The sequence below is a fragment of the Rhea pennata genome, chromosome 1, assembly GCF_028389875.1.
Source record: "Rhea pennata isolate bPtePen1 chromosome 1, bPtePen1.pri, whole genome shotgun sequence".
Taxonomy (NCBI): Eukaryota; Metazoa; Chordata; class Aves; order Rheiformes; family Rheidae; genus Rhea; species Rhea pennata.
In genome coordinates, this window is record NC_084663.1 from 95789090 (window position 1) to 95811445 (window position 22356).

Genomic DNA, 22356 nt, shown 5'->3' on the forward strand with positions numbered 1-22356 from the left:
AAATAGAAAATTACTTTTTAATGAAAGAAGATGAAGATACTGGCTCAAAAAATCTAATGACAAAACTCAGGAGTTTCAGGAACAAGCAAATATTGCAATTACTTTACATTGTCATAAAACGTGTCCAATACACGACTCTCTCCTGCTCCCAACAATTTCACATCGCCCACCGGAGATGTAGCAAGGTTGGGTCTCTGTGTCAGCAGATTTACACCCTCCATGCCCTGTTGTCCCCATGCATCTCCTGCCCCACAAACATGCCGCAGACGCTTGCGCTTTCCGACTGAAGCAATGCTTCTTCTCTCCCGCCCTGCCACACGTCCGCTGCTCGACCCCAGTTTTGTTCCTCTGTTCTTCTGCGCCCCACTTTCTCCTTCTCGCCCTGTTCGGGCTCCTCCTGCGAGGGGAAGCGCCTCTGCTTGCACAGGAGGGAGCCCAGGGAGCTGGGCAGCCCTCCGACTGCCCCCGTCGCCCACACGAGGTCTGCCTGCGCCCCTCTCGGGCCTCAGGGAGCCTGTGGCGGGGCGGCTGAGGGCACCGCGGCCGCTCAGCCCAGCACACCGGCACATGCCAAGCACAGCCGGGGCCGAGCAAACCGCCCTCATCTCGAGGAAGAGCAGCGAGCCCCGTCGAGAGTAAGGGCCAAGTACGTTCCCGCGCCATAACGTGGCCGAGAGGAGGAAGAGGCAGCCTGCGCAGCGCTTCCTGCCCGCGGGGCCATGGTTTCAAACTGCTCCCCCGAGGCGGGGAAGGGCTACGCCGTGACAGCGGTGTGCGCTAGGGGAAGAGTGCCGAGCTTGGCGCCGGGACAGCAATCGTGCTGGGCTATGCCGCGCGTTTCCCCCCGCCCCGGCGCCGCGAGGCTCCTTCTTGCTGCTCTTCCCGCGAAACCCGAACGCGCTCGAGCTCCTTTCCGGCGGCCTTACGCCAGCGCGGGGTTTCCTGCCGGCCTCGGCGGCAGGGGAATGTCCCCGAGAGGGCTCGCCCTGCCTGGGAAATTCCTCCGTGCCCCAAAAAGCCCGAGGAGCCCCTCTGAGAGGCCCCGCTCGCAGCCTTCCTCCCCCTCCCTGGGCGGGTGCGCGTGGGGCTCGGAGGTGAGCGGCGCCTGAACGGCCCCAGCAAAACGTGGGCGTATAAAAGGCGTCCCCCGCGGGCACGCGGCTGGGAGGTGCAACAGCCCCGGGAGGGGGGGGCCTTGTTGGGGCTTTTTCCTGTTCTTTTTTTTTTTTTTAAGCAGGACGTTCAGGAGGGAGGGGGAAAAAAAAAGAAAAAAAGTTTCCCTACTGCTGCTTCTCTGTTTCATACCGTTAAACCTCAGAGGAACTTTTCACTCGTTCACACGGAGGTGGCCGTAAGGGACAGTTGGGTGCCTGTGGGGCGCAACGTGGAGGCTTGCTGTCCGTAGAGCTAATTCTCACTTTGCTCTTCCGACATGAAGGTACGCTACTGTTTTGTTTGCTCTGTTGTTTAAAACCTGTGGTTGACTGGACACGATACTAGCTTGCTACGTTTGTTATTATCATTCTTTTTCATTCCTAATAGCCTTGGAAGTGGCTTGTGCTGTAACTAGCCAGTGGGATGCATCTTGGGACTGGATGCAGAGTGGTAGTTGGCTTTGGGGAAGGCTAAAGGGCAAGGATCAAGGGTGAAAAAGAAACTACATTTTTGTGAGTTCCCAGGAAGGCCCCAGGAAATTTGGGAGCAAAGTACCAGTGGAAATGGCTGGAGTTTTTACCCCTCAATCACCTAGCTGTCACAGGCAATTCTTGCTCAAATAACCTTTTTCTTCAGGGGTGGATGTGGTATCCCTCAAGACTTGGGATGGATGGGAAGCTAAACTCTTAGAGCGCTGCGCAGAAGAAACATGGTTAGTGGGGGTGAGTGCTTTGGATAATCCTGATTACAGGCTCTTTTTTGGCAGCTTATCAGCAATTCTGGGAAAGCAGAGCATTCCTAACTTGCAAGCCTGGCAGCTCCTATAGCTCAGGAGTATATGGCCATGGTGCATTCAGAGTGTGACCAAACACACGTAAAAATAGGGATCTATGTCTACTTTCTTGCAGTTCAGAGAAATTTTGGCAGAATGAAAAGACAAAAGCTTAACAAACTTAAACTACACCCTGAAGCTTAATAAACGAAGGAATATACTTTTCATCATCACATGAAGTTGGCAGAGCAGCAGCCCAGTTCATTAACAGTCTCCTGTATGTGAGAGGAAGGGAAGGGAGCTCAGCACTGAGCTTCTTGCAGAGGACAAAACGCAGTCTGGACTTTAGACTACCGTAGGCTGGGGGCATGGCTGTACCACCGCAGAACAGTTGTTTGAGACTCGTGTACCGCTGGGCAGGGTAGCTTACAAATACCTTAGATGGCAGCACCGTATTTTCAGCTTGGACATCTTGCCTTGGCTGGAGGAATGAACCAAGTCGAGGATGTGTGATGCCCTGGGCTCTCTGTCTGCCAGTCCCAGTGCCTGGCCACCGAGGGACAGATGGCCCCTAAGGCCAGGGGCAATGAGGCTGTGTTTCTGCTCCTGATGAAAATCCTCTACCAGTTTTGCTCTTGGGGCGACTTCCTTCTGGTTAGTTAAACATTTCATGGGCACAGAAAGCCATGTTTCCCTTTGCATTTAGTGGTGTTACGGCGAGTTCCCTCTGCCATTGGGTGCCTGGTGCTGGGGCTGAGCACAGGCGAAGCTCGGGGCACCTGGTGTAGCAGAGCACCTGTAAGACAGGATGTGTCTGGCTGTAGTCTGTGTGTTTTCCTAGCTGAGAGCTGAAGGAGAAAGCCACTGTGTAGGAACTAAATTTTGCACGATGTCCCATTAAATCACAGAGTTTATTTCCATGTTTCTTGATACTTTATGCTAACTGATAAGCAACTTAAATATTGCTGTAATTTGTCATTACTATCCACTATCATGGAATCCTTTTTTTTTTTTTTTTTTTTTTTTAATGTGTAGGAATTGCTTGTTAAGATTGTAGAAGCAAAAACAAACATCATATAATATGCTCTATGCTGACATATCATACTTATTGTTCAGACATTTGTGGTAGCAAAATCTGACCCACAGATGGAGTGACCTTGACCCACTTGAAGATGATTGCATACATTTAACTGAAGGCAAAACCTACCCTAGTGCGTATAGTTCATGCCAAGCACCAGGGAACTTTTTGCACCACTGCCTGGAAATATTCTCCTAACCCTTACTCCTAACCAAGCATTTTCCTTATCATAGTAAAATTTTATTTAGTGGCCCTGGTTTAGGTGCTTTTTAAATGAGAAAATTTCCAATTTCTTGAATTCTGGTCTGACTAATGGAAGATAACTCTACAGCTGAGTTTCAGGACTTTCCTGAGGTTAGATAGCCATATGGTTTGAAAACTGGGATTTGTTTAGTAAATGGAAGTCTGAACTAAAGGCATTTAACATCTATAAAACAAAAATCATAATGAAATAAGATCAAGACATAGGACATGAACAGCTATATTCACTTCAATAAGCTTTGTCTCAAGTTTACACGGTACAAGTGTCCTTCTTTTACTGCGATTGCCTTACTTCCCTCTGGGGTTTCCTGCACACTGACATGCACACTTGGGTCGAGTATATGCTCATAAGCTGTGTAGGCTTGTGCAAATCAGTGCTGAGGCTTCCTGCAGGTGCTGAGCCTGCCATACAAGTACTATACAATTCATCTGCACACATGCTGCAATATGTCTAGGATTTCTGGACAGATGTCAACCAAGTTTGAAGCACTGTGCTTCAAAAAGGACTGGTTTGCCATGTCCAAGAACTGAGGGAGATGTCAAAATCTGCCTGGACAACATTTCTGAGTGGAAGAAGAGACATGTCTGAGAAGCATGCCTGAATATAAGGCAACCTTAACCTTAGACAGCCCACCCAGTACTGTACATACGAGCTGAGAGACTGGAAAAGCAAAGGTCCTGGGCAGATTACATTTTTAAAAAAAATGTATTTTTCTTAGTTCAATTCTCAGTTTTTCCTTCTTCCTGTACTAAACAGTTGAACAGTGATACTGCTTTGCAGAGGACATCTCTACATTCCCTACTAGATTTTGATTTACAGGTGATTGAAATGGTTCTCGTTTGTGGAACATAAGAAGACTGAAATCAAAGTCTGCTTGAGCCTAACTCACCTGCTATGCTTACAGCACGGATTCGTGTAGCTGACAGCACACTTCAGAAAATACTCCGGGCTCAGGATGACAGGTTATGGCCCAACTGGTCACCCGAGTTGGGGAAAAAAGTCCTTCAGCATGAGACCTGAGCAAAGCTCATGCTTAAACCTCTAGACCTACAAGGAGACTCCTTAACAGCACTGAGGGACTGCAGAAATGTGACAAGTTAATGTTTGCTAGCAGGTCATTGCTATTGGGAATCCTAACTCCCTTTCTAAACTAGAATACTGTGCAAATAGTAAGCAAAATATTTCTAGGCAAGAACAGGCAGTATTTACCTCATCTAGGTACACAGTTGACATCTGACGTTGCCCTTTGGTATGGGGAAAGAGCATTCTGCTCCTTATTTATATGCCGTGACATCCATGGTGCGTGCATTTCCTTAGTAATAAATGCCTACTGCAAGGTGCTTATGAACTAATGAGATAGAGAAGCTTATGAGAAATCATGACTGATTCATGGCATTGAGTATGCTGAGAGGAATGTCCACAAATATAAGGTGTGCAGGGAAATTGCTTACTTGCAAAGAACTCAGATCAACACAGGCAGCTTTATAACACTTGCTGGGTTTGGTGTTCCTTTTTCTCCATACTGATTTTAGCTGCTTTATAGCCACAGTGTGAAAGAATCTACATAGGAGCAACCAGCTTGCTTTTTTTTCTTTTTCCCCTTTTAAAATATCAAACACCCTGAGAGAGAGAAAAAAAAAAGCAGAATTGATGGCACTTTTCAGATCAAATGAGCAAGCACAAAAGATACACAGAAATAAATAGTGTGAGTTTTCCCTTAATATGAAGAATTACATATGCTTGATTTTGAAGTTTAGGTTAATCCTACAATGACAGTATTGGAGACCAACAACTAGGAAAAATGTAGCAATATAAGTATAGCAGTATGCTGACATGTTGTCTCCTAAATTGGCAAAGCAAATCCACTCATTGATCCTAAACAGCCTCCACAAGTGAAATAGTTACTATGCCTTTATCTCCAGTTGTCTTGATGCTATTTAAAAGCAAATTCAATGTTATGTTGGATTGTGTGGAATTTGTGTGCTGTGTGGAAATGCTTCTAGCATACAGATGTGTGGCAGCTGTATTCATGCACCTTGACTCAAAGTCTGCAGCAGGAGGCTAATTACACCTATTTCAGAATAAGGGCATATGTACAGCAAATACTCACCCATGTGAAGCAACTCGTTTGTGAGATATAACATTTTTATTTCAAAAAATACCAGAGAGGCTACACAAGAAGAAATGCATTGAAAAATCAGATCCTTGTTACTAGTAGTTCATGCTCTGTCACTTTAGCTGAAGTGGGGCACACTGAGCCTCACTGCTTGGGTGAGGCCCAAGAGAGATGTTTATTCCACTCTGATGCCTTGTGACCTGCCAATGCTCTGAGAGCCAGCACGCTCCCCACTCTTAGGGGAGACCACATGCCCTACAGAGACATCCACAGGCTGCTTTACAGAAAAAGGAAAGTTCCACTTACTAGATTTTTTTTTTTTTTTTTTAAGTCTACAGCCCTTAGAGCATTCACCCCAGTATGTGACTCAGGGACCAAACACTGCAGGCACTCTCGCACTATAAAGGCTAGCCTGTTCCCTATAGCAGACTGGCCGTGTCCACACAGTGTAGCTCTTAGCCTTGGTCTCCTCTGAACTCCATGTGGTCTTCCTAGGACACATTTTTTGTGTTTTTCAACTCCATGTGCCTGAAATAATGTGTCACAGCCCACACTGTGCTGTTTTAAAAACAAGATGCTGCATATGTTGGAGAGTGACTTGAAGCTTGAGCTAGGAGGCCAGGTAGGATACCCTTTTAGAGGGTAATATTACATACAGGGAAACAACTCTGGCACAGTTTTGCCCATCCTGCCTTTGGGGAGTGGTCTTGGAGCAAACTGTGCCCAGGTTTCATCCAAAGCAACTAGTTTGCTTGCTTCAAAAGAGATCCAGAATTAAGCTCATGTAAATGCCCCATTACCAGCTGGGGACCAGAACAGGAAGGTAAATTGTGGAGCCAAGTTATTTGACAATAAATAGAGAGGCTAGTCACATGTAGGATTAGACTGGCGCTGGTCACTTCCATAATAAACTATAAAAGATGGTGTTCAGTATGGGGAGGATGATCTTCCAGCCATGCACAAATCTCTGCTTGTGCTCCGCAGTCAGAGTGAGCAAACCAGCTCTCTACTCTTCAGAGTAGAGTGCTCAGGTGGTCTCTACCCAGTACCTCCTTTATCACCTTATGTTACAGGCTTTGCAGGTCCAATTACACCAGCTGTGCAGCAATTCAGTGTTAAAGGAACTTTCCTGGACATTTCCAACAAGCTTCCTTACTGCCATTTTGCAGTACAGGCTAGATCTCCCCTTCCCTGTGGTAGTGTAGCTCAGACCATAAAGCTCACATCAGAAAAGATGAACCAGTTTGTTCAAAACAAAATTTCTCCCTCAGTCTGAATTTATGCTATCATTATTAAAATACTGTTCTCAATATGAGGGCCCAGATACGAGAAAAAATCTTACTGTTATAATTAAAAAATGGTTGAAAACAATGGAAATATATTTTAACAATAACAACAAATCAAATAGGCTTCTTGATTTTGCTTCTAATTAGGGCAGCTGTTTCCTTGTAATAAGAATGCAGTTATTTGAGGCCTCGTGATGAGAAAGCCCAGTACAGCATGACCAGTGCATCTGTTCTCAACGCTCACTTTGAATAGGATAGCAAAATGGAGACCTACAACTGTGACTAGCCTAGCTGTGAGTTGGTAGTGGAAATCAAAGATCTCATCTTTCAACCTTTCTGATTTTTCCAATGGAGGCAGACGTGTGCACAGGTTGCACTCTCAAAACCAGTGATCAAAGCTGTTTCAGTGATGAAATATATAGGTATAACCTAAAACAAGACTGATAATCTTTAACTCTACAAAACTTACCTGGACTATATTTTGAAGAGAGAGAAGAGTTTTTGATTTGGAAACAAATGTGTTTTGTTTCATATTTTTGCAGTGATCTGAGATACCAATATAAGCATATCTCACTATTTGTAGATGTGTTTAAGAAAGCTATCCGAGAAAATGTTACTAAATGTTACTGGCCGCTAGTTGGCATTATTGATACGTTGCTATAAATGAAGGCGGTGCAATAAAAACTTGTGATGCCAGCAGTTGGAGACCTGGGGCATGCTCCTCTGGTCTCGCGTTCTCTGGCTCTGAATGGTGATGGATTATGCTGTATTACAGCACAGCCAAAGGAAGCTGGAGGTGCCTAGTCGCCGTGTCGCTTCCCAGCCAACCTCCCTTTGTTTGGTTTCCCGTTGCGGATACAGCCTCTGTCGGGTTTCCAGTGAGGAGAGGAGGTGACAGTCACTTTTTGTTGCTACCCTGTCCAGGAGGAGTTTTCTTACGCTGAAGTTTTCTACCAGGGTTTTGGTTGCCACAGATGTTACGTAGTGTTTGGACCCCTCAAGATGATCAAGGTCTGTAGCATTAATAATTCCAATGTGTAAATGTAGCAGTAATTTGCCAGTAAGTTACGTGGACTGCACTTTGAGAGTACAGGATTGTCAGGAGCCAACTCATCTTGTGCAATAGATGGGTGTGTTTATTTTTGAAAGAGGCTTTTGTTACCCAGCTCACTGGAATTAGACTTGTCCTAATCTGCTTTGACTGGGAGTAGTTTTATGTCAGAAGACCTGATAAATAAGATGTTGTTGTTGAAAGAATTATGAATTAAGGTATCAGAGGGTTGCCTGAAGTAGACTTTGCTTGGTAAAATGAGAGCAAGTCAGCAATTTACCCCCAGTAGAGTAAGAATATCGGAACAGAATAGAAAAAGAATCCCAAACCCTCTTCTTTAAACTAAAATAAAAACCACATTAAAAATATTACTTTATAGAATAATTTTAATTTATCTGGGGAGACTAATCGTTAATTAAGTAAATTGCAAGACTACTACTGAATGGCAATGATGAGGACACTGTCCACCTCTCCCTGTATGTTGTGTAAATGAAATCCACTTTTGGTATGAAATTCACTTTTTATCTTGAAATTTTAAAGATAATTACAGACCACTACAATGCCAAATCTAATTCTTTGGATTATTTACTTCTGTGATTCACATTATCGTTTGCTTGTTAAAAGACAAGCTCTCCATTTGCAGCAGTACTGGGGGACCCTACCAACTAGATTAAGCTGCCGTTATATTTAAAACTGCTTGCTTTCCTAGTTACGTGGCAATGATGTAAAGTTTGATCAGTCAGATCTGTTTTCCCAAAAGCTGTGTTACGGATCCATCAGCTACCAAGTGTGCAAAGCGCATTCCTGAGCTGAAGGATCTCTGATCAGCAAATGCTTTCTAACAAAGAAATGATTAGAATAGCTACCTAAGGCTAAAATATCTTCATTGAGATCTAAGGTTTTGAGAACAACAGAGAAGAATCTTTTTGCATGTTTAAGACACATGGCCTGATTTCACAGATTCTTCCTTGCCTAAAGAGAGTCACTGAAATCAGTGTGAATACTCACATGGGAGGCAGCGCCTCATCAGGGAGCAAATAAACTTTTAATTTTATTAGACTGTGCCATTTCTGGCATTACTGAATGTCTGCTTTCATTTTATAGATTACAGTGCAAATTTTACTGTGCTTGTGTGAATTCAAACTAAACCTTAAAATGACAGTCTTTGGAAAAGAAAACTCTGTGTTTATTTCCAAATGAAACTCTTCCTTTACCTGTCTGGAGAAAAAATATCTGAAAAATATGAAGTAATTCCCTCCTGTATCCTTGCAATTGATAAATATAATTTTACATTGCACCTGTCACTTGTTTTTTAATAGCATTAAAGGACATATAATAAGCTAAATTATAGACCTCCAATTTACATGATGTACTTTAGAAATACTATGGTGTTCTACTGTGTATTTTTGAGGCAGCTAGAGTGCTAAAAACATCCTAATCACATCCTTGAGTGGACCGACCCATACTTTTAATGCTTGTTTTTTCGAAGATGGAGACCTCAGAGGAAACCAAGAAAGCAGAAACGTTTTTTAAAAAGCAGAAATCTGAATCTCCCCTGTGAATGCAACTGATAAATCAGTAATGTTGTTAATAGTAGTCATAGGCATGCAGTTTCACCCGCTTTTAGTTTCGGCGCAGTATTACTTATTTACTTCTCTCTGCTAGTCTCCAAGGACTATCTGCCCCCTGCCTACTACACACTCAGAGAGAAGATGAAGAGAGGTGACTCATGCGTGTCGTGAGTAACCGCGCACGTTTCCCTTCTCTCTGGATGCTGCCCACTTGCCACCTTACGCACATGACCAGGGAAACCCCAGCCGGGCAAGCCAGCGCTGCCTCAACCCCAGCCCGAAAGGAGCAGGAGCAAGGGCCTGCGCAGCCTCTTCTGCGGCGAGGGCTGCGCCTGGGCGCCGGGGATGTGAGCGCTGGCATGTGCCACGTGCCAAGCCCACGCTTTCCATCGCCGTGTCCAAGGCGGGGGCCGTTGGGCCTCGCGTTTGCTTCCAACGCTCGCTGCGCCTCGACACCTCCCCTGGGCCGGCAGCGGGCGCCGACGCTGCCCTGGGGGAAGGGGGCCCGTAGGGTCTAGGCGGATTCGCCAGGGGCTCCCCCAAACTAGGTAAGAGGAGCAGGGTGTGAGCATCTATATAAGTGTACGCAAGTGCGTATGACCGTCCCCGGTGCCCCCCACAGCGGCTGCCGTCACCCCCTCCCAGCCCAGCTGCGGCCCCAACCGCCACCTTTACGGGAAGCGCGGCCCCGCCCCCCGCCCCCTCCGGCCCCGCCCCCTGCCGGCGGGGCGGAGCCGCTATAAGCGGCCGCCGGCGCCGGCGCCGGCCGTAGTTGGCGTTGCTACCAGTGCTGCCGTCGCCGGTGGTGTCGCCCGCTCAGCCCTGGCCGTGCGCGCGCCCCTGCCCGCGCCCTCCGCCACCCGCCACCGCCCGCCGCCGCGCGGCGCCATGATTGTGGACAGCAGCCGGGACGCGGCGCCCGACGGCGGCGGCGCCCTGAGCAGCCCCATCAACCTCGCCTACTTCTACGGGGCCTCGCCCCACTCCAGTGAGGGCAGCTGCTCGCCGGCTCACTCGGCCCCGGGCTCGCCGGGCTCCGACTCGGACCTCTCGGTGAGCAGCCGCGGCGGCGGCCGGAGGGACCCCCGGGGCGGCGCCCGCCCCGCGCTGCAAGGTACGACGTGCCCGGCCGCCCCCCGGGGCTCTGCGCGGCGGCGGGGGAGGGGAGGGGGGCGGCGGCGCGCGCCGAGGCGGGCGGCCGTTGGCTCGGCCGTTGGTCGGGCCGTTGGCTAATGACACCGGGCTCCTTTCCGTGAGGGGCCGCTCCCCGCTCGTCTGCCTTTCGGGCTGGTTTCACTGCCTCATTTTGCTGTGAGAGGTTTGTTTGCAAAAAAAAAAAAAAAAAAAAAAAAAAAAAAAAAAAAAAAAAAACATTCCTTAAAAATGAAAAAGCTGAAAAAAGCTTTCTGTGAACGAGTCTTGCTTGAAATCATCTTGGGGTTTGTTAGTTGTTTTTTCAGTTTTGAGTGTATGTGTATACATATATGTGTGTGTATATAGTACATATGTTGTATGTATAATATTTTTCTGCTAAACCTTGTACTTTTCTTCTTGAGTCACATTATTTTTTGGCTCTGGTTGAGTGCATGAAGTCATGATTTCCGGTCTTTCACTTCTGTTTCTAAAGCAGATCTGATCTTAGAGAAGTCATGAAACAGGAGAGGTTACTTGAGGGATGGTTGTGCTGGAGCTTTGAAACAAACAGGATCTGAAAGGATGAGACCATCCAGTATGGACATCAAAAACAAGAGTAATTAAAAATACTAGTTTCACGTTAGACAAAAGCAATTCAGCAATTCAATGTTCTTTAAGCATTAATGTGAATGTAGTGCCTGTGTTTAATATTTCCACCTATTTACCAACAAGAGCTAGGGTGGGAGAGATTCTGGGCTGATATAAACTGAAGGATGTTGTATGCTTCTGAAATGAATGAGAGAGTTCATTGGAACATCATCTTGTTTCAAAGATATTCTCTCTTCTCATTTGAAAGCAAAGTTCTAGGTTATTTTCCATAAGTGTTTATGATTTCTTTTTTCCTCTAATGAAAATGAGTTGATGGCTTAAGTGTTGATTTTGTTTCATGTCTTAGCAGTTGATCAACACATGGGGGGAGGAAAGCAACACAGAGGACCTTTCCAAGGGGTCCGTGTGAAGAACTCAGTAAAAGAACTGCTGTTGCACTTCAGAAGCAGCAAACAGATGTCCTCAGGCTCTGCTACTGATGAATGCAAGGTAATAAACATTTTTAAGTCCTGACATAATCGGGCTTAATGACTCCTGAAGTTGGCAAAAAAGGCATGCGATAAAACAGAAGACTTGTTTTTAGTGGTATCTGATGTGAAGGGAGTCAGTTTTTTTCCTTTTCAGTGCATAATGGAAAAAAGAGCCAGGAAGAAATTAGTAAGAGGGTTTGCTGTGAGAAGAGGAGACACTTAGCAATGTTCTTGCTAAGCTTTATTTTCCAAAGGGAGTTCAGATAGATTTGTTGATATTGTGAAACAGTAAAAACTCCCTGTTAACTCGTGTGAGATCATCCATTAAAAGAGCAGGGAACTTTATCAGAAGAGAACCGCTTACTAGGCTGTCATGCTATTGCACTTCTCCATGCTGTACAGGATATGTTGTGTGATAACAAAGCCCAGTCTGGAAGGGTAAGGGCAGAAAATTTGAGGAAAAGCTGGGGGAGATTCTTTAGAATAAAAGACTTCTTTTGCATGAGTGTTTGGATTTCTTAGACAAGTGTTGCTGGGGGAGATTTTCATACAGAAAAGTTGACAGTACTAAAGCAGGAGAAAATCTACAGGCTTATTTACATCACACCTTTAGGCTTTACTAAGGAGCAGTGTCTTTTCTTTAGGTTTTGTTTTGTGGTGTTGTAAGAAATAGCTCAATGCCTTAAAAACAGTGGTTTTCATTCAAGTTCTATAAAACTTTCTGTTTTCCAACTTTAATGTAATTGTTTTAATTAAGGTTTAAAAATCATGCATTAGAATAATTCTAAGGTATATTTTATATTTATAGAAGTAAAACTTCTTTTGTTTTCTTATTCCTGAAGTACCACTATAATGGAGTAATTTTTTTTTTCTCAAATAGACACAAGGAGGACTGGTGAACTACGAACAGTATACAGGTACAAATCCTTTTTTAAACACCTCACAATAATATTGTAACTTGTAGGAATAACTTCAAAATGGATACTAAATTTACTTTCTTTTCAGCAGAGCTCAAGAGCATACTTGGTCACAGTGGCAAAAGAAAACTGTCTGAGCACCTTTCTGATGGACCTTCTTACAAACGCCAAGCTACTGTTCACCCACATCTCCTGGTAAACTTACTAATTTTACTGAGGCTGCATTTTTGCTTTGTATACAGAAATTGCCAACTAAATAATATCTAAATTTTGGGGGGTTCTTTTATTTTTCTGGCAGACACCACCTCAGACACCAACTTCTGTGGACAACATGGAGGAGACTCATAAAAATGAACCAAAGCATGAGAGCAATTCTGATCTACTTCAGAACATCATAAATATTAAGAACGAGTCTAGCCTTGTTTCTCTGAATACAGTGCAGGTTAGCTGGTTGCACCCAGTCTCTAACCATAACTCGCCAAGGGAGCAATACCGAGACAGCCCGGGAACACAAACTTTCTCCCCATCCCAGAAGTACCAAGCACTCCAAGAACACACCTCCCAGCATATGCTTGATCCTCCTCAGCATTACCAGTTTCCTATGTCACAGAACCAGGATTTGCCCCAGAATTACACTTCGGATCCATCCCTGGAGTACAGGCCCTTTTCTGCCAATGACCAGTCTCCTAGCTACCATCAGAATACCTTTGAGAGCCATGAACTGCAGTATTGTCCATCACAAAGTTTCTCCTCTCTCTTGAATGATTCTGAAGGCTCAGAGAATATGTCCGCTCCTCTGCAGCCCCCAACCAGCGCTCACCCACAGGCTGATGTCAGCACCCATACTCCGAACTTCAGCTTGGTTCCCAGTAGCATCTGTGATAGTCTTGAACACAGTGTCTCTTTGGCTGCTTTGAATGTATCTTTATCACACCAAAACACTGCCAGAAGCACAGCACAGCTGGGCAAGTCATTTTTTCAATGGCAGGTGGAGCAGGAGGAAAACAAACTGGCTAATATCTCTCAAGACCAGTTCCTCACAAAAGATGCAGATGGAGACACGTGAGTACTGTTTATTTCAGTGTTTTTGAAGTAGCATTTAGGAGTATTCCTGTTCAGCTTTTGGTGGACTATTGGGTTGTACTGGAAGCTATTCATTAGCATGTCTTGAGTGCAGCAGTTTCTGTAATCAAATGAAATACATGGCCCTGCTGACAACGGCCAACTCTTTACACAGAGTTGCAGTGCATTTAGTAGATAAGGTATTTGTACCATCTAATTTCACGCACTTACTGTTAGATTTATCTCGTAAATGGAGAGGAAAAGATTCTAATTTAGATGCTTTGAATTGCCTGAGGAAGAATGTGCCTATTTTCCCATCTTAGTCACCTAAATGAGATATCTGAAGCTGGCACTGTAACACCCCTTGCATCATGCACACTTGGATCTCTTATGACTTAAGCTCCTGCTTATATGGATGTGTAACTGCTTCCCTTTTTCCCTGCAGCTTCCTTCACATTGCTGTTGCCCAGGGCCGACGAGCTCTCTCCTATGTTCTTGCAAGGAAGATGGCTGCCCTGCACATGCTGGATATTAAAGAGCACAATGGCCAGGTGAGGTTTTCATTTTTTTGCACCTGTTTTGTGCACCTGAGTTCTGCATGTCTGGACCTTGAGGAAGGTGTGGACAAATGCTTATTTAATATTAATCCTGAGATTTAGCTACATACCAATACTATCCTTGAGCTATTAATACTATTTTGGGATCACTTTGAGCTGGCAAAACTCTGTTCAACTTTATTTGTCCTGTCTTCCTGGTATTTGTAATCACTGCTTAAATAATATGAGGCAGCTAGGATTTTTATTTGTTTTAGTTACTATTTCCTGTTAGAGATCAGATGACTAATAGGATGTTTTCTTCTCAATGTTTGCAGAGTGCCTTCCAGGTGGCTGTGGCTGCCAATCAGCATCTCATTGTACAGGACTTGGTTAGCTTGGGGGCTCAAGTCAACACCACAGACTGCTGGGGTAGAACACCATTGCATGTTTGTGCTGAGAAGGGGCATGCCCAGGTCCTTCAGGTAAGGATGAGACGGGAGATGTAGGTCTTACCTACCCAGGATGCTTAAACTTTTATTAGTTGTCTTGGAAAATTCTGAAAACACAACAATTCCCTGTATCTTTCACTCTGTGCAGCCTTGTAGATATGTTCCAGGGCTCAAAAATAATGGCTTAGTGATGTTGCATTTTTTAAGATTCTTGCCAACTTTTTGGATTAATTTGGTGGAATCCTGCAGTATACTAAAACAGTGAGTCTCTTGATACTGTTATTTATTGCAACTTCATTGCAGCAATGCTCCACAGGCTTGAGGAAACAATATGGTTTGCACAGATAAATGCCTATCTGTTCCCTCTTTTACAGGCAATCCGGAAGGGAGCTGTGGGAAGCAATCAGTATGTGGACCTTGAGGCAACAAACTATGATGGTGAGTAGCTATGAGTTTATAATTTACAGAGTTACTGGATGCTATAATGTTTTATAGCTGCTCATGAATGTTATGCTAGGTGAGAAGCCATAAATGGGGTCTATCTTTGCCACGCTCCAATTTCCAATTACAGTTGAAATTACATTACAAATGGCATATCTGTTACTGAAAACCACAACGTATCTGTTATATTTAAAAAAAAGTTAGTGTCTGCCTGTTGGGACCTCTTTCCTCTTCCCCTCTTCTGTTAGTAATTGTGATCTTTGTAATGGAGAGCATAGGTCATAATGAGCCACTGTTTAAAATGTTTGAGTACCAAAGCTATATCAGTGGATACAGAATCTCTGACAACAGAGCTATTTGAGTTGAACCTCTTTTCCATGTAATGGCTCTTTCTGAAGTAATCTTAGAATCAAACTTTAGCATACTTTGTTATTTCATTATCTACTGGCTGAGATCTCACAGTGTGTTACTAAACTTTTCCAGTGACTGAGAATCCAAATACTAAGTCAGTCAGGAGCAGTCATTATCACTTGGAAATGTGGAACCATCTCTGGTCTTGGTGGGGGGAGAAGCTCCTTTAGCAGTCCTCCTAAAAGCAGCCAGTCAATTAGTTTTGCACTGTTCATTAATGATGATTTTTAATGTTTAGGTTTGACAGCACTACATTGTGCTGTTCTGGCACATAATGCTGTGCTGCATGAACTGCAAAACAATCAACCACCTCACTCTCCAGAGGTTCAAGAACTTCTGCTGAGAAACAAAAGCCTGGTAGAAACCATCAAGACTCTAATACAAATGGGAGCCTCTGCTGAAGCAAAAGTAAGTAAGAACATAGCTTTGTGTAATGAACAAGCTCCTGAGAAAATATGGAAGCTGACCATGTTCCTTTTTCCTGCCTCATGTCTCAGCCTATTTGTTACAAGGGAAGCACACTAATTTGAAAGGTTTAAGTACCTTATAGCTTAACTTACCTGAATGGAATGAGAATGCTGCATTTATTCAGAGCAATGAAGTATTACCAATGCAGATGAAACATAGGGAAAGAAGGAGGTAACAGTTTAATTTCTAGATTAATAATGGTGGTATTCTGATTTCCAGTTGATTCTGTCTTCAGGAAGTTTTTGGAAGCACTTTGAGATATCAGCAGGAATAGTGATGATACCCTATTTTTGAACTGTGAATTCTAATCAGTAATGCTTCCCTGTTCGATTAGGCCCATGAAGGGTCAAACTATTAATTGGCATATTTGATATTTTGGCTGTATCAGTTTACTGCTCAGTAAGACCTTGTTCATTAGCTCAGAATATAAAAATGTAGTTGGATTGACTTTGAGGTTAACTACAGTGCAAATATTTTCAATAGATGTTTTACACACAAGAGCTCTGTATAGTTACTCTGCCTTTCATTTGTCTAGTGTTCACGCTGGGTAGGTTAAGCACCTGCAGAAAACACTTTTTTTTTTTTGGTAGGATCGTAAAAGTGGTCGCACAGCTTTACATCTGGCAGCAGAAGAAGCGAACCTGGAGCTCATTCGTCTCTTTTTGGAGCTGCCCAACTGTCTGTCTTTTGTTAATGCAAAGGTACGGTGATTTTCTGGGCTGGAGAAATAATGCAGTATGTGCATATGTATGGCACTGCGAGTGTCCTGAGACTAATTTCCCTGTCTCTCCTTCATGGTATTTGTCTTCTCTAGGCTTACAATGGCAACACAGCACTGCATGTTGCTGCCAGCCTGCAATATCGGGTGAGTCAGTTGGATGCTGTTCGCCTGTTAATGCGAAAGGGAGCTGATCCGAGTGCCAGAAATTTGGAGAATGAGCAGCCAGTTCATCTTGTTCCTGATGGCCTTGTAGGAGAACAGGTAAAATGAAAAAAAGGCAAACAGACAACCCCTCCCCAAACGAGCAAAACAAATCCCCCACTCCCATCCCCCAAACAATAAAAAAGTCTTATTCCCCTCAAAGTTCTTCTAGGCTTTGAGTTACAGTTTTTAGAAAGACTTGGAAAGTGCTATTTTCTTCAAGTTTTTTTGCTTTTTGTCTGATCCTGACATTAAAAACAGACCTGAAACTACAGGATTCATTTATAGCTCTTGTTTCCCTTTTTGGAAGTTTTTTATTGCTTTTTATTATCAAACTAGTATGTAACCTTGCAGGATTATAGGAGCTGACCTACCTTCTCTAGTTTGTCTCAGTATGGGGTATGATCATGTTCTTGCTGTTTTTGTGATAATTAATGGCAGTTCTTAGATCTTAATCACAGATGAAAACCTGCTTCCTAGATGCTGTATAAATACATAAAAGATAGCTCTTGACTTGAGAAGCTAATAAGCTAAGTAACTGAGTAATTCTGGTTCCTTTTATTGATTCTAATTATGAAAAATTAGATCACTTGGGTGCAACTGAACTGAGAATCTGGCCTTAGATAAATGAGGAATGCAGAACTGAGTCTCTAGGTATTTCATGTCTTTTCAGATATGACATGCTTTAGGATGATGAATACTTAATCTTTTGTCTCTTTCTCCTCTCTAGATAAGACGTATCCTAAAAGGGAAGGCGATTCAGCAGAGAGTGTCGCCGTTTTAAACTCCATGTTTCTTGGAGTTCAGTTAACTTACACTCACTGTCAGTTAGGCAGTCCTAATGTATCTGTAAATAGAGCATTTGCCTGGTGTGGGCAAATGTTAGTTGTTTCTATGAAACAAAAGTATTTTGTTCACTATCATATAGTGGGTTATATAAGAAAAACAAATGTAATTCCTCTAAGCAAATGGGAATGTTTCATTCCCAAGTACGTGGAACCTTTAGCTGGATACCTGGATTTCATAGCTACGGCAGGACTGATTGATTTAAACAGCAAAATGAATGACTTCTGGACAAAGACAATGCTACAGGAAACGTTTTAGAGAGCTATTAAATTTTGACAACAGAGCTTTGTTTTTAATCACACTTAAATATCAAGTGTAGGAGAAATCAAGTATTTTGAAGCTGAAAATTTATTTATATACTTTGTAGCTTTCTTCCAGTATCTTGTGCAAGATTGTATAGTCACTGGCATTATTGTACAGCTGTATAGAATTTACTGAGGTTGGAGAATGAACTGATAAGAAAGAAGTGCCTTGAACTTATGAATTGTGTATTGAATTTTATATTGGTGCAAATCATGTGAATTCTGATTTTGAAAGACTGAAGACCAAAGGTGCATCAAAGTTGACTTTTTTTCCCTGATGCTGATTTGTCTGCTCTGAGTTTATTAATATAACAAAGCCTTGCTGTTTCGTACGACAATATCAGTTTTTATTATACCCAATACAGGTTTTTCTTTTGATGGGGCAATAGTTTGAGGGGGAAATATGACTTAATAGTGTATATAGCTGTTATACTTTGAAGACTATGGTCCTGATTCAATGAAAGTGTTTAGCATGTACTTTAGATGCATGCTGAAATCTCTTGTTCATTATAATACTTAAATATGTGTAAGCCCCACTAGTGTCAGTAGGACTTAAGCATGTGCATAAATAATTTGCTGAATTGGGCTCTAGTTAATTCTAGAGACTTTAATCTTTCTTCACCTCCTAAGCAGAGTTAGTCCATTTATGGTTTTACCTTATAGGTATAGTGGATAGCCAAGTAATAGTGAAGTTAATATTTTTCCAATTTTTAATAACTATGGCTGTTAATGCAAAATGTTTACTAGTGATGCTGTATACTTGTATTCTGTCAGGAGAACTTCCTGTCACTTTCAGAACAATGTATGATGAACTGTAATCCAGTAATGTTCTCTGTATGGTATCTTTGCTCTTAAACTATTTTGGCATCCCATACAGTTCTCTTTTGTAACCGTTTAGTCTGTACTGTTTTGAAGTATGTCTTGTAGACAAACTAAGTGGGAAAATCTGATATACTGAGGCCTAGTTATGATGTATTTCTTGGAAGGTCTCATTAACTTGTTTGAATAAAACATCTTGATTAAAATTTTTGTGGCTACTGTCTGTTACAAATATTAACAAAATCAGGTTTGAGATAAGTTGGTTTAGCCCAGTGCTTTTTCCTATAGTAACCTGTTGTTACCAGTACTGAAGAACTGTGTGAAAAGCAGTTATGTTGTGAGGGTGAAGGTCCATTTGCAAAGGATGAAATGAAGTGATCTTTCCATCCCTGTGTTGGTGATTATTCCTGTCTGATGCCTTTTTTGTAGGTGGTACTGGGGCCTTTTAGGCTATGCACTTTGCAGTTGGTTTGCCTATGTTTTGGATAGCTGTGCCTCAATTGGGAAGAGATATCCAATTATTTGTCCAAATTGCACATTCTCACATGAAATATTGCTTCTTTCAGAGTATCCTCTCTTCTTATTCTGGACTGTATACTTAGAAAAATGGGAGTGCTTTTGACAACCTGACTTCCCCATGACTTCCTTGTCTGACCTCTGTTCTTACAGCTCAAGTACAAGCGGTCAACTCAGCACAGATGACAGTCTGCATAAGTAAATGAAGTTATGCATTTGGGGGAAGACTGGCCCAGTGCCATAAAAAGGTGGACTCTGAATTGATTATGAACTTGCAGAAGCAAGGACTGTCTGTCATGAAACACATCTATCTTACTGGCTCAGTGCTCAGCAACAGTCAAAAACAAATCACTAAAACTATAAGAAAGGAATTGAAGGGAGGGGAATGGTTTTTATGGTACTGTATAAATGTTCTTCACGCCCACCTTACTGCTATTGTATTCCCTTGTGTGAAAGTTTTAGAACTGGAACAGACCTGGAGGTGTGGAAGAGCCTTCCTACAGGGAGCTGCTGAGTATATTAGGACTCTTCAGCCTGGAAGTGTCTGACAGTAGATTTGACAGCTCTGCAAAGTCATGACTGACCAGAGAGACTGTATAGGGATTACTGTTCCTTTCTGTATAAAACCTAGAGGTATTAAGGTGTATCAAAAGCAGACAGCAGGATGCAATTCTGAGACAGTTAAAGAATGTCGTAGAAGCAAGTAGTGTGTTGATTCAAGGAGGGACTGGGCAGGCACTTGGAAGAAGGACCTTTGTGTGAAGGGTTACGAACAACCTAACCACATAAGGCAGTCACCTGTGTTGAAGGGCGCGGGGATGGTACTTGGGGAAGTATCGTACAGGCTTGCCCTGATCTTGCACTTTCCTGGGGATTTGCTAATGGTCACTGTGACAGACATTGTGCTGGACTAGACTATATCCTTTATCCAAACCATTGCAGTTTGTTTTTTAATGGTTCATGGGTTTGATTTAGCTGCTCTGACTTCTGTTGCACCTTTTGTGAGAAGAAAATGTAGAAAGCTCCTCTTCAATCAGTTGAGTGCTTCAGGGGAGCACTGGTAGATGTTCTCATCTACTCCTGCTCTCTGCAAAAACTGGTCCCTGGCAGTCTCCAGAATGGCTTTTCTGGCTGAGGTAAGGTGACAGAGGAGGCTGTAAATAGTCCAGCAGATGAAAGAATATGAAATAATGGTAGGGACTGGAAACAGGTCAAACTTACAGTTTGGGTATTCAATGATGAAGTGGTGGTTATTTATGTGAATGACTAATTGGGCCCAGATTGTGTAGAAGGAGGAAGGAGCTGAGTACTCCTGTTGTTGGAAGTGAAACTACCTTGTTTTTGAGGAGTATGATAATACTTTTTCCACTCCATTTCCATGATTCTGTGATGGAGCACTGGCACAGGTTGCCCAGAGAGGTTGTGGAGTCTCCTTCTCTGGAGATATTCAAGGCCTGCCTGGATGCAACCCTGTCTAACCTGCTCTAGGTGACCCTGCTTGAGCAGGGAGGTTGGACTAGATGATCTGCAGAGGTCCCTTCCAACCTTACTGACTCTATGATTCTATGATTTTCTTTATAAAAGGTGATTACCTTAAAAAAAAAAAAATGCTGATGAGAGATCCTTACCTTCAGATTGGGCTGATGTGACTGCCTGGCAGGCCTTTTGGGGTGTTGTTGACAGAGCCCTTTTTTTAAAGGGATAAAGTACCTAGGCCTTTTAAGGGTGGCAGAGCTTAAGCATGTGCTTAGTCAATGCTTGAACATGAGATGCCAGGATAAGGGGTGAGAGACATATAACTTGCTGTGCTTTGTCAGTGGCGATTGTGTTGCAGATCTGTGCCTTAATAGGCCACTTCTGGCACTCCTATTTAAACTGAGGGGAGGCTGAAGTGTTTGAAACTAATTAATTTTGCCTATAACTTAGCTTTGTCTCAAGAGCTTAGTAGGCAATTCCATACACACAAAAAAACATCCTTATTCCAGATATAACCAACTTGTTTGTCTCTCCTACGATATTGGGAAGATTTGGTGTATCTGATGTGATACAATTGGTTATTAGAGACAACCCTTTCTTACTGAAGGGCAAGTGACATTAAATAAAAGAAGGCTAATAATGTTTATCTGAAAACCTCTGGTGCTAGGAAACTACCGAATGGCTTCTATTGATGCAGATACAAATGAATTATTTATCTGCCTGGTTGGAAGGGAGACAGAAGAGACTCTGGCTTTGGTCCAAGGAGACGTATTAAGACTCATGGAGCTTTGTTCCCAGGATGTTTCTGATTTAAGTAAGCCAAACCTCAGGAAAGGTTGTTTTTTTTTTTTTTTTTTTTTTTTTGTGGACTACACATTTGGCTGGAGTTGCAGAAGGTGGCAATTCATGATTTACAAGAAATACATTCTGTTTCTGAAAATGGAAAAAGTACATTTCCCACATTTATTGCTCATTTTAGATTTTTATCAGAAAAAACATATGTAGGAAATGTGTTCTTAGAGAGGCTGGGTGTAGTAGAAGCAATTCAAAGATACAACATGAACTGCTTGTTTTTGCCCTGACAGTTTGCTTACCTGGTTGCCTTTATTTAAAAAATTTATCTGCTCTCCTGTGTAAGGCAAGACCTGAGGATGAGTGAAGTGCAGTGAAAATGAGAAATCAGAACAGGTTCAGCTCCTGCAGTTAAATAGCTGAGGAAAAACTGATCTAATCCTTCAGTCCATTCAAGTACTATTATCTCCTGCCTTCAGTGGTGGTCTTGGCCTGACAAACAAATGGCTTTTACTGCTGACTCCTTGTTGTGCTGCTGAAGTGTCAATGGCCTATATCCATAGCCAGCCTCTTCCTGCTGCTGTTCATGACTAGGATGAGGGTTAGCAAGCCTGGTGCCAGTGCTGAGACTGGACTTCGCTTGGGTTTAGAGGAGAGCAGCACTCCTGGGAGGCAGGTACAGTCATCTCGCCTCCCTTCCCTGCTGCCTCCTGGGCTGCAGCAGGGGTTAGCTGACTTGCTAGCAACTGTTTGCCATTTTGAGAGGTCCAGCCTATTTCCTGGCAAAATTCCCCAGAGGGTATTCCTCATTGGCTAATGGACCAGCATTTAATTGTAGCAACATTTTTTTTAGATCATCCCAATCTTACTAAACACCCAAAGCAGCTCCAGTGAA

At 43.2% G+C, this 22356-nt stretch overlaps 1 protein-coding gene across 5 annotated transcripts; it reads left to right on the forward strand.

Moving 5' to 3' along the window:
* Nucleotides 1–10079: 10079 nt before the first annotated feature.
* Nucleotides 10080–18883, forward strand: NFKBIZ (NFKB inhibitor zeta). Of its 5 annotated transcripts, none has more exons than XM_062596559.1 (12): nt 10080–10405; nt 11381–11523; nt 12385–12421; nt 12510–12616; nt 12720–13483; nt 13929–14034; nt 14355–14501; nt 14843–14906; nt 15559–15728; nt 16379–16489; nt 16603–16770; nt 17441–18883. In XM_062596559.1, exons 1-12 carry the CDS (start codon nt 10180–10182, stop codon nt 17492–17494), a joined length of 2097 nt encoding a protein of 698 aa, XP_062452543.1. In that variant the 5' UTR covers nt 10080–10179; the 3' UTR covers nt 17495–18883. The 5 variants fall into 5 exon arrangements, with proteins under 5 accessions (XP_062452543.1, XP_062452558.1, XP_062452550.1 ...); XM_062596574.1 differs by having other exon boundaries at nt 12513–12616; XM_062596566.1 differs by having other exon boundaries at nt 11384–11523.
* The last annotated feature ends 3473 nt before the right edge of the window (nt 18884–22356 follow it).